This window comes from Sciurus vulgaris (assembly GCF_902686455.1).
Source record: "Sciurus vulgaris genome assembly, chromosome: 18".
Classification (NCBI taxonomy): Eukaryota; Metazoa; Chordata; class Mammalia; order Rodentia; family Sciuridae; genus Sciurus; species Sciurus vulgaris.
The window spans coordinates 33,468,233-33,489,010 of record NC_136479.1 but is presented as its reverse complement, the minus strand read 5'-3'; the positions used below and the strand labels follow the sequence as shown (position 1 = coordinate 33,489,010).

Genomic DNA, 20,778 nt, shown 5'->3' with positions numbered 1-20,778 from the left:
ATGGGATAGGCTCAAACTAAAAAGTTTTTTCTCAGCACAGGAAACAATCAATAATGTGAAGATAGCCTACAGAGTGGGAGAAAATCTTTTCCACACACACTTCAGACAGATCACTCATCTCCAAAGTTCATAAAGAACTTAAAAAACTCTACATCCAAAATACAAAGAACCCAATCAATAAATGGGCTAAGGAAATGGGCAGACACTTCATGGAAGAAGATATACAGGTGATCAACAAATATATGAATAAGTGCTCAGCATCCCTGGTAATTAGAGAAATGCAAATTAAAACTAAGATTTCATCTAACTCCAATTAGAATGGCTATTATCAAGAACACAAGCAATAAGAAGTGTGGATGTGGGGGAAAAGGCACACTCATACATTGCTGGTGGAGTTCCAAATTGGTACAGCCACTCTGGAAAGCAGTATGGAGATTCCTCAGAAAGCTTGGAATGGACCCACCATTTGACCCAGCTATCCCACTCCTCGGTTTATATCCAAAGGACTTAAAATCAGCATACTACAGTGATGCAGCCACATCAATGTTCATAGCAGCTCAATTCACAATAGCTAGGTTGTGGAACCAACCTAGATGCCCTTCAATTGATGAATGGATAAAGAAACTGTGGTATATATATTCAAAGGAATATTACTCAGCCATAAAGAAGAATAAAATTATTGCATTTGCTGTAAATGGATGAAGTTGGAAAATATCATGCTTAGTGAAATAAGCCAAGCCCAAAACACCAAAGGCCGAATGTTTTCTCTGATAAGTGCATGACAATATATAACAATGGAGGGTAGGGGAGGAAATAGAAGAATGAAGTAACTTTGGAGGGTGTAGAGGTAAAGGGGGTGGGAGGGGTGGTGATGGAAAGACAGTAGAATGAAACAGTATTACCCTATATATATGTATGATTACATGAATGGTGTGACTATACATTGTGTACAGCCATAGAAATGAAAAGTTGTACCCCATTTGTGTACAATGAATGAAAATGTGTCTGTAAAAATAAAAAATATTAAAAAAAAATACAACAGGAAAAAAAAAAGAAGAAGAAAGAAAGCCAACTGAGCGGAAATAAGAAAGGTGAAAAATGTGGGAAGGAAAAATCAAAATCCGCTGCCAGGCTCAGCTATCCCAAGGGTGGACTGTAAGTCCTCAGTACTGAGCTAACCAAAATTGTGGTATAAATGAAGTGTATCAGGAAGGGGTAACAGGAAGTGTGTGGGAAGGGGACACCAGTGTGCAGACGATGTTCCACCCTCATCTTTCATAGTGGAGCATCGAACCTAACACCTAAAGTGGAAAAGTCATTTCCATACATAGCAATGTGATAATTCTGATTTTTGGAGATGTGGTTGTCTCTGGGGAGAAGAAGAGGTGGATGATAGAGGACTATCATTTACCATTTTAAGCTTCGTAGAATTGATTCCTTAATTTGTGTACCTGTGTAACTTTTATAAAAACTGAAAAGTAAAATTAAAAATTCAAATATATGACCCAGCAAGGATAAAGTCATGTGCTTTAAGGATGATTCTTGTTTAATCTGCAACTTTGAAGTAGGAATGATACCTTGCTCCTGCCTGTTTCCTTACGTCACTTTGTATTGGTCAGCTTTCTGTCACTGTGACAAAATACCTGAGAAAATCAACTTAAAACGGAAAGATTTGTTTCTGCCTATGGTTTCAGAGATCTAGGTCCGCAGTCACTTGGCTTTGTTGTTTGGGGGCCTGTGGTGAGTCAGAACTTCAGTGGAAGAGGCTGTTCATCTTAGAGTGTCCAGGAAGGAAAGGGAGAGGGGAAGGGACCAGGGTCCCAGTGTCCCCTTCAAAGCATGCCCCTCAATGGCTTAGATTCCTCTCACTAGGCCCCACCTCCTACAGGTTCCATTGCCTCTCAGTAGCACCACAGGCTTGTGACCAACCCTGTAGCCTATGATGGGCCTTAGGGAATATTTAAAATCCAAACCAGAGCACCCTTGTCCAGATCGAGGTCACTCCAAATCGCAAACCTCACGTGGTAATTATTTGATCTCCTCCACCAGATTTTGGAGGCCCCTTTCTACATTACCTTGTGCGCTCAGCAAAGCACCCATCCCTGGGAACGCAGGGCCTTCTGTCACCTTCTACGGGATGAATGGAAACTGCTTCCTGGAGACTCCGGCAAATAGGTTAAAGGGAAAAGGCAGGACCCAAGACTAAGTGCACTGCCTGTCCTTCTCAATAGATGCTGTGGGATCCCAACTGTGCAAAAGCAAGAAATAAATAAGCACAGAGCAAAGATCAGAATGAAGTCAGTCCAAAGGCAGACAGTCATTGCCTCTCAGATACGGAATTATAGGACCGGCACAGTCTTTTCAACACGGTATTGAGAAAATTCAATATCCTCCTGCAAAAGGGTGAAGCTGAGGCTGGGGAGATACTCAGTTGGTAGAGTGCTTGCCTTGCAAGCACAAGGCCCTGGGTTCAATCCCCAGCACTGAAAAAAAAAAAAAAAGTGGGGGGTGGGGGGGTGAAGCTGGATGGTGACCTTATACCACATATGAAAAATAGCTCAGAAATGAACTAAAGATCTAAACATAAAGTCTGGAAGTACGAAACTCTTAGAAGACATAGGGTGAAAGCTTCATGATTTTGAATTTGGTGATGATTCTTTGGCTATGACACCCAAAAATCAGACAACAGAATTTTAAATTAAAAGAAAAAAAAGATTCATTTAATAAATCAAAACTGAAAGTTTTCCTTCCTCAAAAAATACCACGAAAGGCCAGGCAGAGTGATTCCTGTAATCTCAGCTACTCAGGAGGCTGAGGCAGGAGAATTGCAAATTCAAGGCCAGCCTCAGCAACTTAGCAAGTCCTTATCTCAAAATTTAAAAAAATAAAATAAAATAAAAAGGGCTGGGGAGTAAACTGATTGCTGGAGGCCCTGGGTTCAATCCCCAGCACTGAAAAAGAAAAGGCAAAATAATACACAGAACTCCTGGGTTCCATCTCCAGTACCAGGAAAAAGAAAATTATACTAGTCAAAAGGTGGAAAAAATCCAAGTATCCATCAAATGGGTGTGTGCGTGTGCGTGTGTGTGTGTGTGCGTGTGCATGTGTGCATATGAATATAATCCAGCCTTTAAAAGGAAGGCAGTTTCAACACATCCTACAACACAGATGAAACCTGAGAAACTCTTGCTAAGTGAAATAATCCAGTCAAATAACAAACACGTATGCTTCTACTTACAGGAGGTACCTACAGCCGTCAAATTCACGGAAACAAAATGGAGAAAGGCAGCCTTCAGGAGCTGGGGGAGGGGAGGCCTGAGGAGCTGGCGTTGAATGGGGACAGGGTTTCAGTTTGCAAGATAAAAAGATTTCCCCAGATGGACGATAGCCATGACTTCATGACAGCACAAATGTACTTAATGTCACTGAACTATCTGCTTAAAAATGGTTTATTTTACTGCAATGAAAAATTTTCAAGTTTAACATTTTTTGCAAAATAGGACAAATGATTTCTTTCCTTTGTTTTCTAGATTTTTCTATCATAAACACCAGGGAGAAAAAATAAACCTTTTTTTACTTTTTTAAGAAAATGCACAAGGCTCCTTTCACCTAGACATCTGTGCTGGCCCCAGGAGCCTGAACCCCTGCAGCTCCCAGGCCTGCTGGGCCTCAGGATCCATCCGCTCTCTCTACCTGACACCGACATTTGGTTTCCATTCCTAACTCTTCACATAATTCTTGGAGATCAGCACATGCTGGTTCTGGATCCAGCGGAAAGCAAGCGGCTCTTGGGAGGGTCGGTTTGCATCCCCGGGGAGCGGATTTGGCCGGGCCAGCTGTGACTGCCTTGCCCAGCCACCCCTGGCGCCCCAGGAGCCCATCCATCCTGCAGACTCCTCACCCGCTGTCAGCAGGGTAGGCGCATTTCCTGGTGCGAGGTAACCCTAGCCCTGCTTCCCTCCCCGCGGGCTTGGCTGGGCTCTGTTATTAATCTCGGGGGCAGATCCTGTGTCCTGAAGCTGAGGCAGCTGTCCCCATGTGCAGCTGTCCCAGGCCCAAGCCCAGCAGGCAGACAGCTCTGAACATTCCCACCTCCCTGCCCACGCACAGGCGGGAAGGCAGGGCAGGTTCGTGCTCATCAGCAGCCTGGACCCTCACCATATGTCGGGGGCCACAGGGCTCCCTGTGCACCCCAGGTCGGCTCTGGGTTAGAACTCAATCCAGCTTCAGCAGCTCCTGAGTTGGACATCACAAGGGGGTCCCAACTCGTCTGACTGCACTTGAACCCAGGAGGCCTGGCTCTGTCCACCTCCTGGGCTCAGCCCTAGGCTTCCCGTCATGGCAGACAGAGCCATCTAGTGGGGGTTCCTGACCCCAGGGGGACACAGCAGATGCTGGGCAGGAGCCCCACGGTCCTGAATGGGGCGTGGTCCGCGGCGGCGACCGTTTGTGCTGGGTTCCGAGGGCAGCGCACACTGCCCTGATCAAACCACTCATTTGCTGTCCCCAGAGCCCCGGGAACTGGCTCCATTAAGCCCATTTCTCAGGTGAGTAAACTAATGCAGGTGAACCGTAACTTTCTCACAACTGGATGGGGGCGAACTGGCCTAACTCCAAAATGCCACTGGTGTGTTCTGAGCTCCACCCACGCTGCAGACTTCCCCTGAGCTCCCACGCACAGCTGGCAGGCAGAGGCCCCCAGCACGCGCCTTCTTAGCTATTCACTATCTCGAACTCTCTATTAGCAGGTGCCAGGAGTGTGATGATAAAAGACCCCTCCCCATCCTCACTGGTGGGGGTCCCAAGACTCCAGGAACTCATGGTTTTGACCTCTATGTAGCCTGGGACTCAGTCCTAGCTTTCTCGGTGACTTCCCTCAAACAACTGTCCCCACAATTGCTGGGGAGCCGAGATCCGCCCACTCAGAGGAACAGTCCCCACTGGATGAGGCAAAGGAACAGTTGATAATAGTTAAGGTGCGAATCTGGAAGAGGCTGTGGCAGGCTGCAGCACTGCTCTCTCCCCTTCGGAATCTGCGGAGCCCCCTGAGGTTGGGACCCTACGTACCTGGCACGCCCGCGTGCAGGGACCCGGGGCTGTGCTCCTGGCTGTGTGAGTCAGGGGCTTGGTTGGCATTGTGCTGCATTCTCAGGCATCAGCCAAGCGGGTCGGGGAGGAGGGAGACTCACCCTTCCCACCCGTCACTCAGCACCAGAACGCCCTCCATCAGATGCTGGGTTCCCATGGGGAGAAGGGAAAAGACCCGCAGAGGCTGCAGGGATGGGGGTCTGAGTTCAGGACTGTTTTCAGGAGGATGAAGCAGTCACTGATGAGGGGCTGGCTGGGATAATGGCAGCATCAATGACGTGAGCCCCCCATCGCCGCGCTGTTACTTTCCAAGGTTTCTTCTACCCACCATCAACCAGAGTCTGAAGATGCTGTATTAACACAGATATTCTTGACTCTTTCAAGTAAGAGATACTGAATTCACATACCTTTTATTACAGTATATTGTTACACTTGTTTTATTTTATTAGTAGTTGTTGTTAATCTCTTACTAAGCCTAATAAACTGTAAAATAAATTTTGTCATAGGTATGTATATAGAGGAAAAAAACAACAGTGTGTACCAGGCTTGGTTCTATCTATGGTTTCAGACATCCGTGGGGGTCTTGGAACCTGTCCCCTAGAAAAGGGAGCAGGCATGTGGCCTCGAATCAGAATGATTGGTCCTAGGAGGAGTTTGGCACCCACAGTCTATTATTTGTCTATTCATTTAATAAATGGAGGGGTGGGGGAGGGGTTATTAAGGGCAGGAGCTTTGGGAATACCTTGAAGGGGGCCGTGGGACCCTGCCCTTCTCTCTCAGTTCCTGACTTGAAATGTGACTGCTCACTCTGACATGGGCTCCCACCTTGATGCACCACCTTCACCAGAGGCCCAAACTAAGGGGGCTCCATGATCTTGAACTTAAGCCTCCAGAACCATGAACCAAAATAAACCTTTCTTTACTTCACAAGCAGCCTGTGTCAGGTAATTTATTACAGTGACACAAAACTGACTGATGCTATCTCAATTTTCTTTCTTTCTTTTTGATGAAGACACTTAAGATCTATCCTCTTGGCAAAATTTCAAGTGTACATACAATATTGTTTATTGATAACTATAGTCACATTGCTGTACATTAGCCCTACAGAACTTGTTCATCTTACACAACTGGAACTTTGCACTCTTTGACCAACATCTCCCCATGTCCCCCTCCCCATAGCCCCTAAAAACCACCATTCTCTGATTCTATGATCAAATAAGGTTTTGGCTTTCATAAGGAGCAGCTCACCGGCTTGGGCACACCCCCCTACACACACACACACACACACACACACACACACACACACACTCATTGGGAGACAATAATATTCTCTACCTCAAAATCCTAAAAGAACCACCTGAAAAACCATTAAAATAATTTTTAAGAAATTCAGTAGTGTAGTTGAGATAAAATCAATGTGACTCAAATCAATGGCTTTCCCATTTGCCAACCATGAACATTTACAAACCTCAAGGAACAAAAGAATTCATCCATGGTAGCAATAAACATTATAAAATGCCTGAGAATAAACCTGAAAATACCTGACTAAATGGAGCAGTAGACCTTTTTCCCAAGAAACACACATTAGTGCCAACATGCCTTTCTATTAGTCTATTAATTCATCACAGACTGATCAAAATTCCAACAGCTTTTTTCACAGTACTAGAAAAGATAATTTTAAAATTCACCCCAAAGAAAAAAATGCACAAGAACAGCTGGAAATATTTTGAAAGAGGAACAGCAAAGAAAAAATTTCTCCATCAGATGAGATAACATATGATAAAGATATGGTAATTTTAAAAGTGTGGTTTAGGCTGGGGTTGTAGCTTAGTGGTGCAGAACTTGCCCACCATGTGCAAAGTCCTGACTCAATCCCAAGTAAAAAAAAAAAAAAAAAAAAAAGCATGATTTTGGTATTAGACCAGATAAACAGTTCAGTAGAAACCAAGAGTTTGGGAAAAGGATCATGCATATAAGAAAATTAAATGTGCTAAAAGTATCATTTCAAGTTAGCATGAAAGAATGAACTAGTTAATAACAGTATGAGAAAGTTTGGGGAAATCTCTAGCTAAATCCTACCTCACAGCCTATGTGAAACTGTAAATCCCTACCTCACAGCCTATGTGAAACTGGCTAAATCCCTACCTCACAGCCTATGTAAACTTGGGTGGGAAGGTCATGCTCTTATCATGAGCCTGCATTCAAGGCTTATACACTCAAGGGTGTCTTAACAGGTTTTTGACACTCAAAGCCACTCTTGGTCTTCATGCCATTTCGAGCACATCACTCCAAGTTCACAATATCTAGTATGTCATTTCCTTTTTCACATCTGTTTCTGTGCTAGACTGAATCATGTCTCCCCCAAGAATGTGCTCATCCAAATCCCTGGGACCTGTGAAACTGTTATTTTACAGGGTGAAAGGGACTTTGCAGGAGTGATTAAATTAAGATTGTTAAAATGGAGAGATTATTCCAGATTATCCAGGGAGAGCAGGAGAATCTGAGTCGGAGAGAGAAGAGATGTGGACTCTGCACCCCTAGAAAGCAAGGAGGAGGAGCCCCAGAAGGACTGGACCTTTGAATAACTTTTTAGACTTCTGTCCTGAAGAACTGTAAAATAACAAATTTGTGCTGTTTTAAGCCACTAAGTTTATAGTCATCTATTACAGCACTAGGAAATCAATTCAGCTGGCAAAATGTTTAATTCCTTCCTGACTACTCTCTGTAATCCAGGCAAGAATTTGGAGATAACAACCACACAAGACAGAAGGGATCCCTATCCTCAGGGAACCCACAGTCCCAGGCAGACAACCATGAAATAATTATCAATCCATTCGTTATGGGATTCATTGATGGTTGTCATAAGAGCTAGCTCTGAGTGCATTGAACATAGGAGCTGACTCATCTTGAGGGACCAGAGAACCTTCCCTGCAGATGTGACATTTAAGCTGGTCACAGGACGAGCAGGAGTTAGTCAGGCCAAAAGGAAGCAAAGTCTGATCAAGGCAGGGAAGCAACACGTGCCAAGGCCCTGGTGCAGGAAGGAGCTTTAGGTTAAAAGGCAGCCAATGGAGCAGAGCCCGAGACCAGGGGCAGCCAGGCAGAGTTAGGATGGAGCTCCCTCTGGGTCCCTGATGTGGGAGTTTTCTCCCACCTGTCCAGAATTATCGCACAAAGAGTTTCAGGTCTAAACAAAACGTCATCAGCAGACACAGAACAAAAGAGAAGAGGCTGGCAAATCCTGCAGCAGCCCAAGGTCACATCACCCCAGAAACGGGTACCCAGGCAGACCAGGACCTCTGAGAGCCCAAGAATCAGCCTTGTGGCCAAATCAATCACAGGGAGGCAGGAAGAAAGTGGTGTGCATTCCCACATAAGCCCTTCCAGGGTAGCTGGAATGACAAAAATGTCACAGGCCAGAGGCAACTGGCCTGGAAGCAGGCAACAGAGCCAAACCAGAATGCAACTCCCAACCTCCTGCCGAGGCTTCGCAGCCACAGGCGCGGGGAACCCAAGTGAGGCGCCCCAAGGGACCCGCAGGGCCGGATTCAGGGGACTCCCCCAGTCAGAGGAAAGAACCTGAGTCCTCTGTAAAGGTCCAGGGCCTCCGCAGGGGCCTCCTGGGTGCTGGGAATTGTGGGGGAGTCCCAGGCCAATGCCACACACTCCCTGCCCTTCTGGAATGGGGAAGAGGGCGGGAGAGCAGAGTCTTACAAACAAAGGCCTGCAATGTTTGGGCTACAAGACCGCAGCCCAGGAAGAGCGCGCAGCTCCCAGAGCGCGCAGCTCCCGCACGCACGGAGCAGACCTCGGGCCAGCCCTCACGCGAGGTGTGGAGGTCTGGCCACCCACACACCCCTCCGCCTAGGGTCACTGAGTGCGGTGGAAGTCGGGGGAGCCACAGAGCTGGGCCCCCTTTGAGGGAGCAGGAAGGCACTGAGAACTAATTCGTCTGCAGGTTTAGCAAGCAAGCTTCCTCACACCTTCCCAGCCCACCCCGTTTGCTTCTTTTTGCTGCTGAGAGGGGTTGACCCTGGGTCGCTGGGTGAGTCACACAGGCCAGCTGCAGAAGCCTGGGCAGGAATAGCCCTTTCCCAGCCCTGGGCTCCCCAGCTGTCACACTCCCCAGACAAAGCTCATCAGAACTGCTCAGCCTCAGACCCCTCTGTGGGTGTCTCAGAGTCCCAGACCCTCCGACCTGCTCCCCGGGAATGTTCCAACCCTTTCTTACAGCTCCTCCAGGGGCTGAGGGTCATCTGAGGGCACAGACGGCCCCCGCCCCTAGCTCCCATCCTCGAAAAGCCGGGCAGAGTCCTAAGAGACGAGGGAAAACCAGCAGGACCCCAGCTCCTGGGTCTCTCAGGCTCTCCTGCAGCACGGAGGGTGGGCATGGCCCCTGGGGCGAAGACGAACATGACCGTGGCGGGCAAGCTAGGAACCATAGCTAAAGAGCCTGGGCACCTGCTTATGTGTTCATCCCACCCTGGGAGCCCCACTTCAAGTGGGGACTCCTGCAGGAAACCCTGAGCACAAAGCCTCATCCCCAGGACCAGCAGCTCCAGGAGCACATGACCTGGAACACGGTTGTCACAAAATGTTCCCAAATCCATACGACCCCTTTCCCCACCCTCCTGAGCTCCACAGGGGCTCATCAGCACGCCACCTGGTCTGAAAAAGACTGTGTTTCACCAGGCCACCGAGTACGTTGACTAGGTCATGTTCCAGGCACCTCGTTAACCCACGTAAGTTCCAGAACAGTCCCATGAAGTACGCACGATCATCATCCCCATTTTACAGATGAGGAGACTGAGGCACAGGAGGTCAAGACAACACCATCAGGGCCACACAGAGCCGGGATCCAGCCCCAGGCAACCTGGCTCCAGAGCCATCTCTTCACACCCTCCCTCTTTAGGAAGGAAGCTGCAGCTTTGTGAATGAGCACTTCCCACACTTTTTCTAGAAATATCCATTAACGGGCAGCAGAAGCAGCTCAGGAAACATTGCTAGGGACAGCAGAGAGCTGGCAAAGTCATTGTGTCACCATTGACATGGCCGGCTCTGACCTTCTGCCTCTAGAGGCAGCCGGCGGGGAGGCGGGGGACGGGGACAGACCCACACCTCTGCCCCTGAGTGTGACAGAGTCTGGCTCATCCCGAGGCGGCCCCTTAAAGGCCGTCTCTTAGCAAAGAGAACCAGCTAGAACAAGCAAAGGAAGACCAGGCTGGAGGGGCCGGGACCCCTGGCGACGGGGAGAGAACAGTAAGCCGGTGTCCGTTTCCCTGTTATGGCCGTGGGGTTGCCCAGCGCGCTGTGCTAACATTCCTGAAAATCCTCTCACAGTTAGTTACCGCTGCTGCGTCCCCTGCCCCAGGCGGAGCTGGTCAGAGGCCAGCTCACACACCCCTAGGAGGACAGCCGTGAAGTGTCGGGCCAGCGTGAGCCGGGGGGTCCTTCTGATGGCCACAGCTATTGTTTCTCTGGGAACGGATTTTAAAATAACAGACAAGCTGCAGGAGAGAGGAGGGAGATGGAGAGGAGATTCGGAAAGGCCTGGGGCTCTCAGAGATAGTCTGGCTGGCGAGCTACACAGAGGTCACCCTGTGCGACTCTCAGAGACAAGTCCCCTCCCTCTTGGCGCACCCCAGAGCCAGGAGCAGCAGGGCCCTGCACCTCCACGGCTGCTGCCTGGGGCCCTCTGGAAGTGGCTTCTGGAGGCGGCCGGGTGGGAGCAGACGGCAGACAGGGCCTGGCTCCAGGGTCCTTGCAAGTCCTGCAGAGCTGCGTTGGGGCCTTGTTGTCCCGTGTTCATCCACGGGCTCCACGAACACCCATAAGTACTTAATCTGCTAAGTCGGGGCGAGAAGCTGACCTGTGGGTATGGAAACCGCTCGGAGGGAAAATAAAAGCGTTTCACTTGGCACTTCGCTGCCTTTTGCAAAGCCGAGAAAACTCTGCAAAACCCTCGCGAGGTTGCAGGCAGCTCCTCAGAGCCCCGGAGATTCATCCCACTCGGGGGTTTCTGAGCTCTCGCCTCCCCTCTGCTCCCGCTGCTGCCCCTGTCCGCCCCAGGTCCCTTCAGCTGGCCTCCCTCCTTTCGCTCTTCCTCTTTGGCCAGCCTCCTGCCACCAGCAAAGCTGGCCCAGGCCTAGGGCCATGCTCAGACGATAAAGCCCAAACTCCTTAAGGTGGCAGAAAAGAGGCTTCATGTTCAGCCTCCGAAGGCCCAGCCTGTCCCCCTCCTGCCCACCACCAATCATGGGCACACCCCCTGCCAACCCCATAGGCCCGGTGCCCGCACATCGCTCTCTGCCTGCCCCAAAGGCAATCCCCAGTCACTGCCCCCAACACCCTTGCTCATCCTCAAGACCCAGCTCTAACAGTGAGCCCTCTGGGGTGCTCTGCATTCAGTCTCCATGGGTAGGCCAGCATCTCCCAAGGAATGTGGTCAGAGACACCATCCCAACAAAATGCACCCCAGAAAAGGATACAGTGGTGCTGTGGTTTGAATGTGTCCCCCAACGTTCATGCCTTGGAAACTTAATCCCCAGTCCTAATGTATTGGGAGGGGGAACCCCAGGGAGGTGATGAGGTCACCCTCCCCTCTCCATCAGCTGATCCACTAGGAGATGTATCAATGTCACTGTCTCAGGAGTGGGTTCCTGTGGACCGCTTGATCTTGGACTTGCAGCCTCCCAGACTGGAAGTACAAGAAGTACCTCTCCATTCTTTATAAATTTTCAGTCCAGCCGGGCACAGCAGTGCACACCTGTAATCCCAGTGCCTCCGGAGGCTGAGGCAAGAGGAGCAAACGTTCAAAACCAGCCTCAGCCACTTAGAGAGGCCCCAAGCCACTTTGCGAGACTCTGTCTCAAAATAAGAAATAAAAAAGGGCCAGGGGTGTGGATCAGTAACAGAGCGCTCCTGGTTTCAACCCTCAGACCCGAAAAAAATAAAAGCTACAAATGACCTTGTCTCAAGTACTCAGACTGAAGTACATGACTCCATATACCTGTGGGACACTCCCCCATCCCAGCAGCCAGAGGGTCACCAGCCTGAAAACGAGGTGCACTGTCTAAGGACGTTATTGATATTCTGAACCCATTTAAGCCCCAGAACGAACTCATGAAATAAGTACCATGATCATCCCCAGTTTATAGACGGGAAAACTGGGGCACAGGACCCTGAACTCCCATCTACCCAATGTCCCCCAGGCAGGCATCGCTCAAAGGTGATGCCTCTCCACTCTGCATCACGGCAAATCCCGCCCTTGTCTATGGATCTGTCTTTCTCAACCAGCCCCCAGTCCAACGAGGGCAGAGGCTGGGTCTGAGGGACCTCACTGCACCCAGCACACCGTCGGGGCTCAACTTCTTGAACACAAGGCACGTGGGACCCGAGAGGCAAGGCCCCGCCCTGCAAAGACAGGCCATCCAACATGGCCAGAGCCACAGGCCCTGCTGGATGGGCTTACTCGCTTCCTCGGAGTTTGCCGAGAGCCTCTGACTCTCCAGAGGTTCCCCGGCCCTCGTGTTGGAGTCCCAGCCTTGATCCTGCCTAGGACGGGTTCAATGAGTGCAGCTGGCTAAGTACCCGGCCTGGGTAGGTTCTTATTACCAAGAGGCAGACACGGCAGGTGAGGGGGTCTCAGACCAGACTCCTGTGGCATTCAAGCCTCAAGACGGCCTGGTCAGGGCCCCTGGGGCATGGCTGCAGGTAGGAGGATGATTCTGTCTGCAGGGAAGAAACCTGGGAAAGTGAGATCTCAGTCACCAAGTCACAAGCAACCCAGGTGGGTGGGTGAGAATCCCTTGTCTGGCCCCGGGAGACCCGATCTTCCACGGCAGGCCCAGACCCACAAGGGGGCTGTGGAATCCATTTTCTGAGTCTTGGCAAGCATTCTTTTATGAACTAGATAGAATACTATAAAAAAGAGAATCACATATGGTCACAGGATCATTTTGCAAAACTTATTTCAGATGTGTGTGTGTGTGTGTGTGTGTGTGTGTGTGTGTGTGTGTGTGTGTGTACTTAATCACCCTATAAAAGGTTTTTCTCATTATGGGTCATGATGAAAGAAATCTCAAGAAACCCTGTTCTCAGTGTGGTGTTTTCCAAACCTGGTTGCAGGGAAAGCCTCCTGGGGACACCTTTAGAATACAGATCTCCAGGCCCCAAGCAGAGTGCCACCAGGTCCGGACAGCGAGGGTCTTATCTCCTCAGTTCATCCTCAGTCCGATGAGCTGGGTCCTGGTTCGCACCTCAGGGACCAGAGCAAGACCTACCCAAATTGTGAGGCCTGGTGCAAAATGAAATTTCCGAGCTCCTCTTTCTAAATGCAAGAGAAAAGCATTTTTCTCTTTCCTCTGTGGTCTCTCTCTCTCTTGATTTGCCATTTATTTGCTATTTAATGCTGTGTTTTCCCTCTGACCCAGGACATGCATGGGCCAAGTGCAGATCCTCACAGGTGCTCAGGGCCCCGCCCAGCCACTCCAGAGTATGCGCCCCTGTGAATGCAAAATGCACCAGCTGCGGGGTCCCCCCCGTACCAGCCAAGGGACCCAGGCACATGACCCCATGCACCTCCCTTTTCTAAGGCCCATCTTCATGCGGGGCACAGGTAACCCCAAAGCTATTGCCACTGCTCAAGGAGATGGGCAAGAGGTTTTCTCCACCAAGGTGCCCTCTAAACATGCCCTGGCAGCCTGGGGCAGGCACTACAGCCAGGACACCCTGGGGGGCATGTGCCCAATCCCTATTCTCCTTGAGCCCAGGCTCCAGACCCCAGCCAGAGGAGGTCAGTCAGTAGGCACAGGCAGAGATGGGGAGGCAAGGTGGGCCTGGGGTGCCAATGGGTGGAAATAGAGGCTGGGGTACCACCCTAGGGAGGCTGGGAGGCTGCAGGAGGGAGGATATCATGGAGGCTGGAGTCCCCAAAGTAGGCTCCACTGTCCCATCGAATGTCACTTCTGAAACACAAAGTTAAAGATAAGAATATTGGTAAGTTGAGATGGTGACCACGAAGCTTAAACCCCAAGTGTGGGGCCCTTCTGAATGCAGGGCCCTGGCCACCGCCCTGGTCAGATGCCCCCAAGCTGGTCCTGCCTGCAGAGGAAAGGGGGAGATGAAGAGGGAGAGGAGGGGAAAGAAACAGAAAGAGAAGGAAGGAGGGAGACGAAGCTCTGGGACGCAGTGCTGTCACCCTAGCAGGGATCCCAAGCTGGCCTGCCAGAGAGCTTCCAAATGGAAAGCCACACACAGTTGCAGGTTCTGAGTGTCGTTGCCGTTGCTCAGGGGATTGTGGAAAAGGGCAAACCCCCCGGGCCAGGCGGTAGCTGTGTTCCTAAATGAGCAGAAGCAAGTCCTTTGAGTAGCCCCGGGGTCATCCCTCCCCTGTCGCTCCTGGACATTTTCTGAAAGGCGACTCAGGTCTCCTACTGTGATGGTGTTTGATGGGGAAGCCCTAACCCCTAACGTGATCATGATCGGCATCTTCAAGGGTGTGACCCGGAGGGAGAGCTCCTGGCCCACCTGGATGTCCCGCAGGAGTGGCATGCCGGGCCAGCTGGAGAGTAAGGGGCAATGGGCGTCAATGGCCCAGAGGGGGCAGTCCCAGCTGGAGAAGGGCCAGGCGTGTGGGAAAGCAGCTCAGATGCCCCTGATGTTGGTGGGGATGCCAAAAGGAACAGGGTCAGATCTGCATCCTGCACAACCCGTATCAGCACATCCCTTTCTGCTCTCGGTGCCTCACAGGCAGCATCCTGGTCTCCATGACAACCTCATCCTGTAGACCAGGACACAGGCTCTGTGGTACTGAGTTACCTGTGCAGGTCCACACAGTGACTTAGGATCAGGGTCTCTACCCTCCCCTACCGAGGTGAGAGGGGCAGGGCTTTTAGGACCCAGCAGAGGGTCCTTGACCCGGGCCCTGCACTTCGGGGGACACTGCCCTGACCTCCTCTAGCTGTGGCCTTCCAGTAGGATTGCAAGTTCCCAGGGTCAAGGGGGTGTTCCCACCCAGGCCCTGTCCCTTTCTAGGTCTAGCTCCAGGGGCTCAGAGTCCAAGTCCACGTTCCCCCAATCCCATTTCCAGGGCTGCTTGCCCCAGGCCACCCTTCAAGGACAAACCCTGAAGTCAAAGTGTCCCCTCCTAAGCAAAGGGTGACGGTTTGTGATGGTGTGGACTGAGCTGGGTGTGCAGATGGGGGCTTATGAGTCTGTGAGTGCAGCCCTCCCAGTGTGGGAAGAGCCCCCCATAGCAACCGGGCCCTCCAGGCCATCAGGAAGGTGCACTTGTCCACCGCTATGGTTACAATAAGGTGGTTTCCCAAACTTCATCTGTCAGAGGTCTAACCTCCAATGGAACCATTTTGAGTTAGAGACAATTAGGTCATGAGGTTCCACCCTCAGGAAGGGATTGATGCCTGCCTTTCAAGAGTGGGTGAGATCTGGAAGGACAGCATTAGGTACTGAGAGAAAGGATTGCTAAAAAGTAAGTTTATTCCTTGGGTTTTAACTTCTTGTCTGAGCTTACGTCCCACCTCCAAAACCCTGAGCCAAAATAAACCTCTTTTCTTTATAAAGGTTGTAGCCTCAGGTATTTTGTTATAGCAACACAAAACAGACTGAGAAACCTAGGTTGGAAAACAGGACCTACTTATTTAGTCATGTGTTACCTGGATCACAATCTGCAGATATTTAGCCCTGAGCACACGGCCTCCATGTGTTCTCATGCCCTGGGTCCTGGACAGAAGTGACAGGTATACGGAATGAGCATCACTCCTTAGAGAAGAAGTAAAGAGTAACTTTGTCCTTTGTCCCCTGCCCCATCAACCCACTCTCTGGACCCGCCCATTCCCTCCTCTGCTGAAACCCAGGGAAGTCCTGCTTTTCTGCCCTTAAAAGGACTCATCTGTTTCAAGAATTAATATAAAACTTTACCATCTATCCAAATTAAAACTCTGCTTCCTCCAGCAGGGACAGGGTAAGGGGCCCCTGTCTCTGGTTCTTACTCCTCAATTCTGGATACTTGCTGCTCTTTGGGCCTCTTTGGGGTTAGATATGGAGGTGAGGGGGAGGGAAGAGACAAGGTCCCCAACAAATATCTGGGGGAGGAGTTGCATACTTTAAAGAGTTTCACGAAGTGAGTGTTATCCTTGCAAAACGAGACATTGGAATGGAGGCTCAGTCCTCATCCTCCCAATTAGCCCTGCCTTCCCCTCAGCTCTAACCTGGCTGGCAAAAGCCATTAGTAGCCCATAGGCAGAGCCCAAAGACTCTACTAGAAATGGCCCCTACATATTTGGGAGCCTCTTCTTTTTGCCAAAGTAGCTTAAACAGAGGGGTCCAGGCGGGGCTTCTGATAAAGGCAACCAAACAGAGCACTCTGGGTCACGTTAGATGCCCCTGGCATATGCCAGACCCATATGAGGGCGGGCACACACACACACACACACACACACACACACACACACACAGAAAGGAGAACACAAACCACCTCCAAATGTCAGGCTCCAACACAGATTCCAAGGACGAGGGCCATCTGTGACAGGGCCGATGAGACCTAAGAACAAGCTGGCCTGGGGCACCCAGGCCAGCTTGAGGCTGTGACTCACCCCGACACATCGGGCTTGCAGTGGAAGGGCTCAGTCATGCTCTGGAGGGTCAACCTCGAGCCCCTGACACCTCTTCACATCCTACCGGGGAATCCGTTTACCACAAATTCGTCCAGTTCCTTCTAGAACTTACTCATGCCTTCTTCCTGGTGCAACCCTGGTGGAAGGAGTTCTGGAAGAACGCATGTTTGGAGTTTGTGTGAAAACAATCCCTCCCAAGTCTTTTTGGAGTCTTCCCTGTTCTAGCCCATCAAATGCCAGAACATGGCCCCAGGTACTCGCTCCCTTCCTGGAAGCCATTTCTGGGTCCTCTGAGCAGGTACGTTCCAGGCTGCAGGGGCCTCCAGCCCCCCTTCCCTTGCTTTTAATTTTAACTGCAAAAGTAAGACATGAATATTCCTTGTAAAACTTGCAGACAGAAGGGAAATATGCTACATTTGTCCTTCGGTATCTGCTGGGGATTGGCTCCAAAACCTTCACCCCCACCCCAGAATACCAAATCCAAAACTGCTCCAATCCCTTCCATTAAGAGGCCATTTCCACAGAACGTATGCAGTCCCCCATATAATTTAAATCATATCTAGATGACTTACTACAATATAAATGAGATGTAGACAGTTGTTACATTGTGTTGTTTAGAGAACAGTAACAAGAAAAAAGTCTGTACATGGTCAGAACAGATGCAAAATTTCGGGGAAATTCTTCATCTGAGTTTGGTTGAATCCTCAGATGCAAACTGGCAGATAAGGGGGCCTGCTCTGGTCCTCTGGTCAAGCCCCAGGACCCTCCATATAGTTAATTTCTGGAAGTAGTTTTCTAAAAACTCTTTCTGTGCATTAATACACTTAGACGCATATCTATTTTGTTTTGTTGTTTGTTTTCTATAAATGAGATCATGCTGTACATTATTATTTTGCAACTTGAAAAGTTTATTTATTGAACTGTTCCCTTATGCAAGTGGACAGAGACCACGTAATTGTGGGTGTTTGGAGAATTCTCCTAATAGAAGCCTCTAGAAGTATTTCCAAACAAATATTGAGGGGAAATAGAATCGTGTGCAAACTTTTGCAGAGTTACTTTTATGCTTTCCTAGGTTCCTCCTCCAGACGTGAAGCGGTGCCCAGCAAGGCATTGTGGGAATTCATTGTGGGAGATCTCGGGGTTGGTAAATATCAAGGGGCAAAAAGAACAGAGACCTCCTGGCCATCATCAGCAGAGTAGGACCATAGAATGCACCGGATTCAGAGGAAGATAAGGGGTCCGCCCTAAGCGGCCATTGAACTTGGGAGCCTTCTCTGGGCCTCGGTTCTCTGTTAAAGGAAAGCTGATACTTGGATAGCTTAACCCTGGGTGGTTTACGCATCAAAAGAGCGAAGGCGCGGGTCCAGGCGGCGTGCTCAGCGCAGTGGCACGGATGTGCGGGTCGTGGTTACTAAATGGGGGAAAGCCAAGAGCCAGAGGCACTAACTTGAGTGCCACCCGCTTTCTGTGCAGAGTCCGAAAGCGGGAACCGACTCAACCTTCCCAGGCCCGAGGTGGCCAGGGCGCCACCTGCCGGCGGAGGAAGAGGAGGCCGCGGGTACCGGCCGCTGGAGCTGGGTGACCCCGCTCCTTCCCGGATCCCGGCCGCGGAGACTTCGGATCCGAGGAGGCTTCACGGCCCCGGGTGGCCAGAGAGTCGCAGCCCAGGCTCCTCCGCGTCCTCGATCCCAAAGACTGGATGGAACGGCCCCGCTAGTGTTGCGGAGAGGCCGACGGGAGAGGCAGGGGACCCGGGCGCACGGCCTCGGCAACCCAGGGACCGGCTCCCCAACACAAAGCCGCGGCCGCGCAGGTGAGCGCGGCGGGGCCACGTGAGCCGGGGAGCAGAGCCCCGCGCCCCAGCGAGCCGCAGGCACCCCCTCCGCGCGTCCCCGCCGCAGGTTTGGGCGACCTTCACTCGGAGACCCGAGCCGAGGGGCGAAGGGTGGGAAAGCCAGGAGAGCCAGGGAGAGTGGGCGCGGCCCGAGGCCACAGAGCGCGGCCACCCCGCCTCGAGCCCCCACCGCCCCTCGTTCCAGGCGCCGCCGGTCCCCAGCCCTGCGCCCCAGCACGGGATCACCCGCCGTCCCTCGTTGCGGTCCCCGGCGCCCCCAGGCCCCGCCGCCCCGCGCTACTCACCGGCGGCTCGCGTAGCCGCTGCCGGGAGAGCCGGCGCCCGGCTCGGGGTAGCCGTACGGGTAGAGGAAGCCGGTGGCCAGCGCCGAGCCGCACAGGCAGCAGCACGCCCACGGCAGGAGCAGAGCCAGCTTCATCGTGAGCGATCGCCCGCGGGGACACTCAGGGGCGCACCGGCGGCGGGTCCGAACCCGCGGCCCGGCCGGGAGCCGAGGGAGCCAGCGGCAGGCGAGCCCGGGTCCGAGCTGGAAGAGTCTGGGTTGGGGGGCGCCCACGCCTCTCCAGGGCCGGCTTTTCAAATTCGGCGAGGTGGGCTCTGCGCCGTCAAAGGGGGCGTGGGGCTTTCTCTTTAACCCTCGGCAGTCCGGGACCGAGGAGACGACAGTGGCCGCAGAGCTGGGGTGCCAACTCTGCTGGGGGCCCTGGGAGCCCCGTACCCCAACACCAGCTCTCTCCGCCGGGGGTCCCCATCACGTTTTGGAACCTTTCCATACTTCGGTTTTGCAAATGCGCTTGGAGCACCCATTCTGTGCCTAGCGATGTCTCCCAGTGTGGTTAAATCCCACAACACAGCTCTTGGTAGGAAATGGTACCACGCCCATTCGCCCATTTTCCAGAGATGGAAACTGAGGCCGGAAAATGTTCAACTAGAAAAACGTGTATCTCCCGCCTGCTTACGCGAAGTTCTTCTGGTTAAACCAAGGCATGTCGGCCAACAGCCGATAGGGTCTTCCCTGGAATCTTCTACCCCTTTCACCACCAAGTCCTACTGGGCAGCTCATTCTTCAAGGTGAGAATCTGAGGTTCCTGAGACTCGGGAAGATGTTCTACAGTCCCACCTTTTACAGATAGAAAAGCTGAGGTCCAGAACACCCACTGAGTCCAAAGCCAGCCTGGCCCCCGATCGGTCTTTTCTGGGCTGAGGGATTCCCACAGTGCTTGGACCCCACCCCCAGCCCCACAGTGGGGACAGGTTGTATTGGAGATCCAGCTGGTGTTCCACTCTCCAGATGAACGCCCCCCAGAGCATCCTAAGGGCTGGCTCAAAAGCATCCCTGAGCCCCACCCTGCCCCTGCTGGGAGTGGGAAGCTCCCAGTCTGTAAAATGCCTGTAGGACTAGAGGATTCATCCAACATGGAGGCTTGATGGACAGCGCATTTCGTAAAGGATCACAGGATGGTGGCGAGAAGACAGGAAGATGCTGCTGAGAGTGTGCTGAGAGTCTCTTGGGACTTGCCGGCTGGTCACATGCCCTGAGACAGCCCCATAGGTACCCTCTGGTGCACATGTCCCCAGATATTGTCTCTCCCGCTTCGTCCTGTTCACTCGATTCCCTTGAATCTCAACCCTTCCCAAGTTCCTGGTCTCTGTCTTGGGGCAGGGTCGGTCCTCTGAGCGTGGACAGCCCCCTATCAGGAGGTCTAACTTGGACCGAGGACCACTTCCTTCCGCTCCTCTTCCATCCCTCCCTCGAGGAATAAAAGATTTGGAGAATTTGGGTTATTGGGGGATTTTCAGTGCCTCCCCCAAAAGGAATCTGAACTGTGCTCCTTGGGCAACTGGCCAACACCTAATAAATGAGGTCATTCCCCCCAGGATTAGAAAACTCTTTGTCTTCCACCTTCCCTCGTCGACTTGCGTCACGTGAAATCTGAAAGACCAGAGAGATTCCAGGTTGCTGGAAGCTGCCTGTAGGCCGTGGGCATTACAGCGAGGAAACAGGAATTTCGTTGTTGTCTTAAACCCATTTTTCCAGTGCTATGGGCTACGCCCAAGGAGGAACCAAGGAGCAGTCTGGGCTAACTCTGCCCCGTACAGCAGAGTTAAAGACAAATGTCTTTAGGGAAAGAACACATGCATTCTAGAAACTTCCGTCCTCTTCTTCCTATCTGGGACCAAGTTCATTCTGACCCACAGACA

At 51.6% G+C, this 20,778-nt stretch overlaps 1 protein-coding gene across 2 annotated transcripts in view; it reads right to left on the bottom strand.

Moving 5' to 3' along the window:
- Positions 1-20,238, bottom strand: part of COL26A1 (collagen type XXVI alpha 1 chain) — a 144,423-nt gene extending 124,185 nt beyond the window's left edge. Inside the window, exon 1 of one of the 2 annotated variants that reach the window (XM_079121823.1) lies at positions 18,861-20,238. In XM_079121823.1, coding sequence (XP_078977949.1) covers positions 18,861-18,994 — 134 coding nt within the window. In that variant the 5' untranslated portion in view covers positions 18,995-20,238. The remainder of the gene's footprint in view (positions 1-18,860) is intronic. The other variant, XM_079121822.1, reaches the window with a different exon arrangement.
- Between the last annotated feature and the right edge of the window lie 540 nt (positions 20,239-20,778).